The sequence below is a fragment of the Sapajus apella genome, unplaced genomic scaffold (genome assembly GCF_009761245.1).
Source record: "Sapajus apella isolate SASKATOON/1434 unplaced genomic scaffold, GSC_monkey_1.0 scaffold6, whole genome shotgun sequence".
NCBI lineage: Eukaryota > Metazoa > Chordata > Mammalia > Primates > Cebidae > Sapajus > Sapajus apella.
Window position 1 is genome coordinate 65,815,269 of NW_022436946.1, and position 12,263 is coordinate 65,827,531.

Genomic DNA, 12,263 nt, shown 5'->3' on the forward strand with positions numbered 1-12,263 from the left:
AAATTATTAGATGTGCAAAGAAACAGAAAAAATGTTTTATACTCAAGAAAAAAATGACTTAACAGGTACTTAGCACAAATATTCAACTGAGCAGACAAACATATGGAAGCAGCTATTATAAATATGGCAAGTAACTTTTTAAGAAAACCTTTGAACAGATAGCAAATCTCAGTAAATTAGAAAAATCAAAGAAAAACAAATTGGTAATTCTGTAGTTAAAATGTACCATAACAAAAGAAGAATTCACTAGATGACCTAAACTACAGATTTGAAATGACAAAAGATTTTTTTAAAAAATAGAACTTATAGATTAATGCAAATTAACCAAACATAAAACAGTCTGAAACAAAATGAACAGAACCTCCAGTTTGCAGGACAATATCAGGTGTTTAACAAATGTCTAAATAGGGTCTCAAATGATAAGGACACATTGAAAGGGTCAGAAAAAATATTTGTAGAAAAAACTGGCTGAAAACTTGGCAAATTGTTTGAAAAATACTGGCTTACAGATTTAAGAATTTCCATGAACCCGTAGTAAAATAAACACAAAAACACTTCACTCAGGCATGTTGTGGTAAACTGTTGAAGACGAAGAGAGAATGCTTGAAGTAGAAGGAGAAAAAACCTCATATGTAAGGGATTTCATACTACAATAAAGGTGAACTTCTAATAGAAATAATGACAACCAAAAGACACTGAAATAAGATAATGTGAAGTGCTGGAGGGAAAAAGATGTGACAACCAACAGTGCTATATCTAGCAAAACTATCTCTCAAGAATGAAGGCAAAATAAAGGATGCTTCCAAATAAATACATAGCAATAATGGATTACTAGCAAACCTGCTGTGCAAGAAATGATAAAGGCAGTTCTTCAGGCTGACACAAAAGATACCAGATGGTAACTGGAAACTACAGGAAGGATAAAATCAGGGAGAATGGAAAATAATGTGGGCAAATTACCACAAAAGCAAACTCAAAAGAGGTAAGCACAACATTCAAGCTACATTTTCTTCGCAATTTGCCCATTCTCTAAAATTAGAACTTTTGTTCTGAGAAGGACAAAGATGAAAGACTACCCAAGAGGAGAACCTAATAAAAATAGGAGACCCTAAATGATGTGCCCTCACAGTGAGGGTGAATTGGAAGTAGAACAGCCCTGTGGAATTAAAGACAGAAATCAATCCTTTGGGACTTTAGGGAATTTGAAGTCTTAAATTTGGTTTAGTTTGCCTTATTCTAAGACATTTGCCAGGTGCCTGGCAAAATCACCTTTGTAAGGAAATATTTTCATTGTAAAACTCATGTTATTCTCACAGATAATTTTTCAGATATAGTATTCATCATGCAACCAAAGATAAATAGGCACATAAGTAAATTAGACTTCCATCAACAAGCATTAACAAAAATAATAATGAAAATAGACTCCTTATTGGAATTACATGTAAACTGTAAAATAACCATGCTTAGCATATTTAGCAGTACAAAACATTTGAAGGTAGTTAGGGAAAAAAAAAAGGAAACTATAACAGTAAGCATATTTGGGAAAGACACAATAAAATTTGTAAAAAAAAGTATTATAATTGATTTTAAAAACTCAGCCAGTGGGTTAACACCAGATTAGTTAACAGTTTGAAGACAGAATTAATGAACAAAAGATAGATGACAAGAAAAACCTGTTACGTAGCACAGAGAGACAAAAGGCAAAAAACATAGAAGAGAGAGTAAGAGAAATAGAGCATAGACTGAGACTCTGGTGTATGTTTAATCAGACTTCCAGGAGGAAAAGAATGGAGCATGTACAATTTTTGAAGAGCTAATTGTTAGGAGTTTGACAAAAGTGTTGAAGAACAGCAATCTCTAGATTCAAGGAGCCTGGTGAATTCCAATTCAGTGAAGTCCTAGCAAGAAAAATAAAAATAAATCTGTTCTAGACACATGTGAGAAATACTGTAGAATAAAAAGTGAAGATAATCTTAAATGCAGCTGGAGGAAACTGATAGAGTACCTTCAAAAGAATAGCAGTAATGGAAGCCTGAGGACAATGGAACAATATTGCCAATGTGTGCAAATAACTGTTGATCCTAGGACTTAATATCAAGTGAAAATTTCCTTCAAGAATGAAGGCTAAGATAAATATTTTCTGACAAATGCAAACTGGGATAATTCACTACTAGTGGTTCCTTATGAAAAGAAATTCTACCTGTATTCAGGTAGAAGAAAATGATCCCACATAGAAGGTCTAAGTTCAATAAGGCTTGATAAAATAATGAATATTCAAATAACACTTAAATGAGTATTAACTATAACATAATAGAAATAATACCTGTGGGATTAAAGTATTATAATTAAATTATAGATTAATAACAGCTGGGTTAAAAAGGATCACTTCTGCTTTGGGTGGCGGAGATGAGAGTATCCCTTGAGACCAGCCAAGGCAACATAGTGAGACCTTGTCTCTACAAAAAATTAGCTGGGCATAGTGGTACATACCTGTAGTCCTAGCTACTCAGGAGGCTGACACAGAAGGATCACTCAAGCCCAGGAGTTCATGATTACAGTGTGCTATGATCACACCACTGCAATCCAGCTGGGCAACATAGCAAGACCTTGTCTTAAATAAGTAAATAAATAAATACATAGTTATTTCATAAAGTTAAAAAGGTTTAGTTTAGTTCTGCACCTAACATAACTTCAAAATAGTAAATATTGACCGATCTTCAAGGAAAAATGGGTAAATCTATCATGACTATCGATATAATAATCTATTAAACTACTTGGTTTATTTTTGACCTCTTCTGTGTGTAATATTGAGCAATTACCTACTTTCAAAAACTAATTTTCTGTCTTATTAAAAGTTGTTTGACAACGCTGTTTTATATTATTTTTTTAAGAGATGGGATCTTACTTTGTCTCTCAGGCTGGAGCATAGTTCACTGAAGCCTCAGACCTCTAGGCTCAAGCGATCCTCTTTCTTCAGCCTCCCAAGTAGCTGGGACTACAAGCACATGCCACTGTGCCTGACTAATTTTTAAAACAATTTTTTGTAGTGACAGGCTGTCACTTTGTTGCACAGGATGGTCTCAAACTCCTGGGCTTCAAGTGATCCTCCTGCCTTGGCTTTCCAAAGTGCTGGCATTAGGTGTGAGCCACTATACCTGGCCAACAATCCATTTTTAATGACAGCCTCATTTTTAATTATTTCTGGTTTTAATTTGACCTATTTAAAATTTGAAACATGCATGGAATTATGTTACCTGAACATTTAATTGTTTAACCTATTCTCAATTTTTAGACATTTGTTTTCAGTATTTTTCTGTTGATATTATTACAAGAATCATTATAGATAAGTGTTTTTATATACCAGTGAGTATTTATGTGAAATAAATTCTTATATAGTTAATTATGGTTCCATAGTATATATACAATTTTAAGGCCTTTGCAAAGTGGCTTTCCAGAAACTGCCATTTGCAGTTCTCACAGCAGTGTGTGAATAAGCATATCCATCTATGTGAATAAGCATATCCAGCACTGCACCTTATCACTTTAAAATATTTTGTTGGATGCTAAAAAAAAATCTTGTTTTGATGTACATTTTTTCATTGTTAGTAAGATTAAACATTTTTATTTGATTTTTTTAGAAATCCAAGATGGCTGTGTTTACATTTATGTCTATTAAATATCTAGTCTTCTATTTAAATTTTTCTGTAGGTAATCGTAACCAGATTTAGTGCGAATTGTACCTCAATAGAGTCAGTAAGATTCTGGGTAGATTCTAATGTGAGGTTCACCGCATCTGTGTTTTGGGGTGCTATGATTAAAAACCCCTTTTTGAGTAGGAACACTCAAACATCAAAGGCAAGGTGGGTGTGGTTAGTGTAATGACAGAAAGTCAAGACAACAATCACAGTAATTTGAATTATTCAGACCTGTGGTGTTTGCTAGTTGATCATGGTGTTGTCTAGAAGCCTACTAAAATCTGACTTGATTTTTTTTTTTTTGAGACGGAGTTTCGCTCTTGTTCCGCAGGCTGGAGTGCAATGGCGCGATCTCGGCTCACCGCAACCTCCGCCTCCTGGGTCCAGGCAATTCTCCTGCCTCAGCCTCCTGAGTAGCTGGGATTACAGGCATGTGCCACCATGCCCAGCTAATTTTTGTATTTTTAGTAGAGACGGGGTTTCACCATGTTGACCAGCATGGTCTCGATCTCTTGACCTCGTGATCCACCCGCCTCGGCCTCCCAAAGTGCTGGGATTACAGCCGTGAGCCACCGCGCCCGGCTATCTTACTTGATTTGTATAAGCAGAAAGTCCTGTATCAAGTGAATAAAAGCCTAGGTTGAATCATAAAAACAGAGAGTCCTGGCCACTCAGTCAATTCTCACACATGAGTCTTTGTAGACCCAGGACCCCTTGAATGAAGGAGAGGCCAGGTGCCTTCAAGAAAAACCCTAGTATGCTACCTAAAATTTATACTGTTAATCTTTCTCCTAGCCTTCTGCAAAGGGAACCATGGCCTTTATCAGGGTAACAGTTCCCCATGTGCGCTGGGGAAAAACAAATAATCACACCTTTTAGGGACTACTGGACACCGGTTCTAAATGAACACAAATTCTGGAAGACCCAAAACATCACTGTGGCCCTCCAGTTAGAGTGTGTGTGGGGGATCAGGCGATCAATTAAATTTTGGCTCAGGACCATTTCACAATGGGTCTGGTGGATCCCTGGATGCTTCCTGTGATTATTTCCCTAACTCCAGAGTGCTTAATTGAAATTAACACACTTAGCGGCTGACAGAATCCCCACATTAGTTTCTCAACCTGTGAATTTAGGCTATTATGGTAGAAAAGGCCAAGTGGAAGCCATTAGAACTACCTTTATCTGGGAAAATAGTAAATCAAAAACAAAAACAAACCAGAAACTTTTTTATTGACTCACAGGTTTGTAGCTGTTCTGTAGAATTGAGGAAACCCAGTGACTAATTTCTACATAAGTGCACTATGCCTGTGGTGTAACTAATTTTTATAATCTTCCATATGTGTGAGCAGAGTCTCTGGGCATTATTTTCTAAAAAGACACAGAAGCTTCAGAAATATCCCCTTTAGTGACCAATGCTTTGTCTTCTGAAACTAAGTAGTTTTTGGAAAATGTATACTGAATATTAATTTTACCAGTATATTGAATATTTACTTTGGAATGTCATAATTTGGAGCAACATGCCCACAATAAAATTATTAGCGTATTGGGGAAAGTATTAATTTTCTTTTTTGTTTCTAGAAACTACCAAGTTTTATATGACAGAGATCATTATTCAGTCATCTGAGAGAAGTTTTCCCATCATGCCAAGGTACAAATAGCAAATTACTTTTATTTATTTGTAATTTCTTTTTTTCCCCTATTCAGACCTTTATTTATTTATTTTTTGGTTTTGAATTTATTTTTTTTTCAATAGGTTTTTGTGGAACAGATGGTGTTTGTTTACATGATAGTGATGATTTCCGAGATTTGGGTGCACCCATCACCCAAGCAGTGTTCACTGTACCCAGTGTGTAGTCTTTTATCTTTCACCTCTCACCCAGCCTTTTCCCCAAGTCCTCAAAGTCCATTTTGTCATTCTTATGCCTTTGCATCCTCGTAGCTTAGTTCCCACTTATGAAGGAGAACATACGATGTTTGTTTTTCCATTCCTGAGTTACTTCAGTCAGAACAATAGTCTCCAATTACATCCAGGATGCTGTCAATCCATTATTTCATCCCTTGTTGTGGCTGAGTAGTATTCTATGGTATATATTTGTAATTTCAAAGGTAGGGAAAAGGAAGTACAACTGATCATTTGGGAATTCATTTTTATTCATACCTTTCTTTATTTGGAAAAGGAAAAAGAAAGCCTTTTAGATAGTTGAACCAAACCACACATATAAAAGATTTGAGGACTTAAAAAAATCTTTTCCTCATATAGTGCTGTAGACAAATGTGCTCTTATAAATCTTCTAATTCTGAAAGTTTTTTATGCTTCTATTTACCAGATATCCAGAATCTTATCACCTAGTCACCAATAAGCTTTTGAATAATTTCTGGTTTTAATTTGAATTATTTAACATTTGAAACATGGGTCAGTTTCAAGTGACTCCTATGTTTTAAAAACATGGTACTTATCTACTAAATCTATTAGTGTTTCTTTGACTCTTTTTAGTTTGCAAACAAGTTAACCATGTATGTCTTTATTCCAGCTTATTTGTTGATATCCAACAATTATGGCAATCTGAGTATAGTCTTGACTTTTATCCTTATGTAAATACTTTGATTCTGTACCTCAAAGCTGACACTTGAGGGAAAAAAATGTAGACAATACTGTCTGATGTTTGTCAGGAAATCTCTTGCCTTCTTTTGTAAATTGGTTATTATCTCTTTAATATGCTATACCACAAATGGAATATTGACTTGTTCTAACATGGATTTTTTTCATTTAATAGGGGTGAATAGTTAGATTTGGGGTATAAAGTGTGTCATGGATTGGAGAATAGGTTTTAAAAAGAATGTAGCAAACCTGAGTACATTAAAATATATTAAAATCCACATCAGTACAGATTGTGAGGGAATGAGCAGTACATAGAAAAGTCTGACATGCGGATGTCTCTGCCTTTTAGGTACCCTGTGGGTATTTTTTGCTTATCTTGCCAGTTAGAGTTATTATGAGACACACATTGTGAAAATTGATTTCTGTTCAAACAGGTCTCAGTTTGTCCAGAGCGTGATTGCCCAGTGTCTGGTGCAGCTCTCCTCTGCTAGAAGCACTTTTAGATTCACGATTCAAGGTCAGGACAACAAAGTGTATATCTTGGTAAGAAATTATTTTATCCAGCTTCTTGTAAGCTAGGAATCCACAGTCTCAGAATTCTTTAGTTTTTTCATTCTTTTTTCTTAATTCTCAGGTGTTGAAAATAAGGGATTAAAAATGTTAATATCATGCTGGGCACGGTGGCTCACGCCTGTAATCCCAGCACTTTTAGAGGCAAAGGCAGGTGAATCACTTGAGGTCAGGAGTTTGAGACAAGCCTGGCCAACATGGGGAAACCCCAGCTCTGCTAAAAATACGAAAATTAGCCTGGCAGAGTGGCGCATGCCTGTAGTACCAACTACTCAGGAAGCTGTGGCAGGAGAATCGCTTGAACCTGGGAAGTGGAGGTTGCAATGAGCCAAGATGGTGCCACTGCACTTAAGCCTGGGTGACAGAATAAGACTCTGTCTTTAAAAATGTTAATATCAGTTTAATTCATAAATCAACTCCCTTAATTTAATAACACATGATCAAGTGCCTCTATGTAGGAGGTACTAGGGATACAGAGAGAAAGAAATCCTGACTCCTACTATTTAGAAGCTCATACCACAAAATCAGGTTTTTTCCTCTCAGTTTGTAATGGCCTTTTTGTGGTCACTATAACACTATTCTGTCTCACTTTTTTTTTCCTATTTAGTACTGTTATGTTTAAAACATGTTCTATTGCTCCTGTTTGTTTTTTGTCTTTTGAGACAAGGTCTTAATATCACACAGGCTGGGGTGCAGTGACATGATTATGGCTTACCACAGCCTTGACTTCCCAGGCTAAAGCAATCCTCCCCACTCAGTTTCCTCCCAAATAACTGAGACTCGAGGCGTACTCCACCATTCTCAGGCAATTTTAAAAATTTTTTGTAGAGATGGGGTCTCGCTATGTTACTCAGGCTGGTCTCGAACTCCTGGGCTGAGGTTGTCCTCCCGCTTGGGCCTACCCAAACTGTTGGGATTATAGTGGGATTACAGGCATGAGCCACCAAGCCTGGCCTTCTGTTGTTTTTAAATGCCTCTGATTCTGTGATATTTGAAAATAAATGCCTCTGATTCTGTGATATTTGAGAATCAGTGGCAGTTTTTGAGGAAGAGGTTCTGTGGCTAACAATCATCCCAGCATGTACCACTAGAATCTAATATTACACTGCCTCTATTAAAAATAATGTAAGGATTATAAATCGTTCTATTGTAAGGACACGTGCACACCAATGTTCATTGCAGCACTGTTTAGAATAGCAAAGACCTGGAACCAACCCAAATGCCAATCAATGATAGACTGGACAGGGAAAATGTGGCACATATACACCGTGAAATATTATGCAGCCACCAAAAATGATGAGTTTTTGTCCTTTGTAGGGACATGGATGAACCTGGAAAGCATCATTCTCAGCAAACTGACACAAGAGCAGAAGATCAAACACCGCATGTTCTCACTCATAGGCGGGTGTTGAACAATGAGAACACATGGACACAGGGAGGGGGCACTACACACTTGGGTCTGTTGGGGGGAAATAGGGGAGGGTCAGTGAGGGGTGGGGAGTTGGGGAGAGATAGCATGGGGAGAAATGCCAGATATAGGTGATGGGGAGGAAGGCAGCAAATCACACTGCCACATGTGTACCTATGCAACAATCCTGCATGTTCTTCACATGTACCCCAAAACCTAAAATGCAATAAAAAAAATATAAAAAGTGTCCTGCAGAAACAAATTTGGGGCATTTATATGGATAACCAAGTATCATGGCCCAATTATCCTCTCTGCTTCTACATCTATTTTATTCAACCAGTAAACATGTATGGAGCATTTCTTATTTGAAAGACACTGTTCCAGGTGCTCAAGGTAGAATACAAATGCCTTCATGAAACTTAAAAGGTAATAGGGAAACATGGTAACAAAAAGGAGGGAAGGGCCTGAGGTTGCTGGTAGATGTGACTCTGTAGCTGGCCATCCATTATGGGGACCCCATGCTCTTCTAAATGCAGATGGTTTCTATGAAAACCTAAAATATTTTCTGACTGATGTTGGTACTAAATATACCTCACAGTTATCAGATAGCAGTTTTAGTTTTTCTTTTATTGTAAGTTTTCAAGTTGAAAATCAGGAATAGGAACTTCTTAAACTTTCTAACATGTATTTATATTTTTCTTTTTTATAAAAGTAAAATATTTTGGAAACACATTCAGGCAACACGAAGAACATAAAGGTTTTTCCCTTTCCTGCCTTACTATGTCATACTATTCAGGGGCAATCAGTATTAACAGTCTGATATGTGTACTCCATTGTTTTTATTCTTTCCATATACAACTATGTATAGGCACACTCCCAGGTGTTTGCCTATTTGTAAAAAAACAAAAACAAAAACAAAAACAAAAAAAAAACAAAGACAGTATTACATGATTAGTGTTTTTCTGCAACTTGCTTGCTTCACATTATGTATCATGAGGATAGTTTTTATTAGTTTAAATATAGGTCTGGCTCTTTAATTACTGGTATTCTGCTATAAGGCTAAGACTGAACTGCAATGAAAATAATTATTGCCTGTATATTTTAGTATTTCTTTAGAAATGCCTCTTTAATATAGTATTATAATTTATATATTTGAAACTTATAAATTTATATAATTTATATATTTGAAACTCATGATTATCACCTTCCAAAAAACTTGTACTAGTTTATCCTTACAGTGGGCATTTTTGGTGAGCCACCCAGACCCCATGCTGGGTTGGCGCACCCATTCCCAGCTGCTGACAATGTTGGCTGATTATGGCTCACAGCTGCCCCCTTCTCCACAGACTTCCTCTTTAGATGACAGGTGTTGCCTTGCATAGATGTTACCTGTCTACCACAGTCCCACCTCCCTGACTCACCCCACCTTGGTCAGCCCACTGCCAGTGATTTGATCCTGGGACACAGAAAGCGAGGAACACTTATCTCAAGGTAGAACAAACTCTGTAGGTGGGATTCATGCTGTAGAAATCCCCCATGGATCAGGCTGAAACCCGACTCCAGATAATTCTATATCCTTAACTAGCTCTTTCCCCTGCCTTATCCCATTTCCTTCACTTCCTTTCTCCTGTGAGTATTCTCACAGTGAATCATGCGCATCCAAATCCCTAAACACTCTCCCACCAGCAGTTTATGGGATGCTGACTTCAAACCCCTTTTCTGAACTGGATGTTATCAATCCTTTTATATTTGCCAATCTGATAAGTGAAAATTGGTGGCAAAATTTTTGCATTTATTAGTTACATTAAGATTCTAATACGTGTTTATCATTTATTTCTTCTATTCTGTTCCTATTCTTCGCCTGTATTTTTCTTGGGCTATTTTACCCCTTTATTGAAGCTCTGTATATTATAGATAATAACTTTGTTATATATGTATTATTTTCTCCAAGTCAGTTGTCTTTTTTTTTTGTTTTAACTTTATGTCAGTTGCTCTACCAAATGTTATATTTTGAAAGGCCTACACCACTTTAAAATTATGTACATGATTGTCATATTTATTTTTTCTGGTGTTTTCATAGACTTTTTTTTTTTGAGAGGTCATAAGATACGGATAAGGTGACAATATTCTTATACTTGGACTTTCTCTTCACATCTTTAGCTATGGCTTTTAAATTCAGACTGTTTGCTGATTGAATCTTTGAGAAATTCCAAATATATCAAAGCATTCCCCTTGTTGGAAGACACATTGAAAGCACATTCTGGTTCTGCCTGGAGTGCTGTCAAGGTCCTCTACCAGCCATGCATCAAAAGCAGGAATGAAAAGTAAGTTGTACATTTGTTTTCTCATTCCATATTATGTTTTAGCTTCTGTTGCTATGTTGGTGTTAAGAAATTAATGAATTAAATGCCGCTATACCATTCCCCTACTTGAAGCTTCTGGGAGCCATACTGCTAAATATTATATGTTTCAAATAGGTCACATCATTACAGATGATTCATGTTAATATGCAGAAAGCTTGCTTTTACCAGAAATTATTGTTTTTATTTTCTTGTAATATAAGCTGTCTGTACATATGGCTGCAGTACTAAATCAGACTTCAACAGTGATGAATATTTACAAATAATTACTTTCCAGGCATCAGGATACAATAATGAACAAAACACAGGCCGTACCTCTTAGCATTGTTATTCTAACAGGGGGAAGGCAGACCATAAACAAAACAGACTCATATGTCCCTTACTATGTGTGAGGCACTCATCTAAGAACTTGTAGTTCATTTAAGCCTAACAACAACCTCTGTGGTAGATACTATTATCACCCACATTTTAAAGATAAGCACACTAAGACACTGGTAGTAAATTACTCTAGTGAAAAATGAAGCAAGCTAAGGTAGTTGGTGAGTGGTAGGATGGGTGTAGGATGTTGTCATCTTATATTGCAAAGTCAGGGAAGGTCCCTCAGATTAGGTGAAATTTAAGCAGGTAACTTGAAGGAAGTGAAGTGGTGAGCCATATCTGATGGAAGATCATTCCCAGAAAAGGAAACAGCAAGTATTTTTATGGAAACAGATTCAAAGTTTGTACTTCTCCTGTACTCTGAGATGGGTTTGATCAAATTTGTCCTAAGAATGGAAGGATCTTAGTCTTTTTCTGGAAAGTAAATAAGACATTGAAAAAAATTGTGTTTCTTATGCAAGTAGTACCAGTCATTAAAGATTCAAACACTAAAAACATTTATAAAGTTAAATGTAAAAGTTCTCCATCATATCCCTCTCTAGAAGTAAAAAGTTTGTTGTGTATTCTTCCACTTCTTTTTCTATTCATTTTGCACCTAAACATAATTAGTTAAAATATGCTTGAAATTTTATGAAATAAAGGTACTATAAATTATTTAGCCATTTTTCTTTTAATGGATATTTGGTTTATTACCTTTTTGCTGTTATTAGTGTTGTACTCATATATCTGTTTTCTGATTATAAGTTTTTTATATTAGAGGAGTTTCTAGAGGGACAATTATTGAGTCAAAGGGTATGGACATTTAAAATTTTGAGAGGTAATATCAAATTGTTTTGTAAAAAGCCATCATGAATTTATACTCCCACCTGAAGTTTTTATAAATGCCCATTTTTCTGCATTCTCACCCAAATTGCCATTTAGATTTTTGCCAATCTGATGTGATTCTAAAGGAAACAGATTTACTTGACACTATCCTTATATTTTGTTGAGGCATGTTCAAAGGATGGGCCTCAGTTTTATGCTTTTGAGGCTCTTTTAGAGGGTTTGGGTTTTTTTATATTTTTTATTTTTGGTGCCCTTATAGTCAACAACTAAGCTGATTATATTCTTTGTTGGTGTGTGTGTGTATGTGTGTGTGTGTGTGTATGTGTGTGTGTGTGTGTGTGTGTGTGTGTGTGTATACGCACTTTTATATATTTAGGTTTATATCATTAAATTTATTAAAGTCCTTTATATTTACCTTTTCTGTTTAT

The 12,263-nt window shown here is 36.0% G+C and overlaps 1 protein-coding gene across 4 annotated transcripts in view; it reads left to right on the top strand.

The window, feature by feature from the left end:
• Positions 1 to 12,263, top strand: part of UBE3D (ubiquitin protein ligase E3D) — a 194,178-nt gene that overhangs the window by 40,798 nt on the left and 141,117 nt on the right. For all 4 annotated transcript variants that reach the window (XM_032275421.1, XM_032275417.1, XM_032275420.1 and 1 more), the window contains exons 6-8: positions 5,274 to 5,343; positions 6,729 to 6,837; positions 10,433 to 10,596. In XM_032275421.1, the coding sequence (XP_032131312.1) occupies positions 5,274 to 5,343; positions 6,729 to 6,837; positions 10,433 to 10,596 (343 nt within the window). The remainder of the gene's footprint in view (positions 1 to 5,273; positions 5,344 to 6,728; positions 6,838 to 10,432; positions 10,597 to 12,263) is intronic.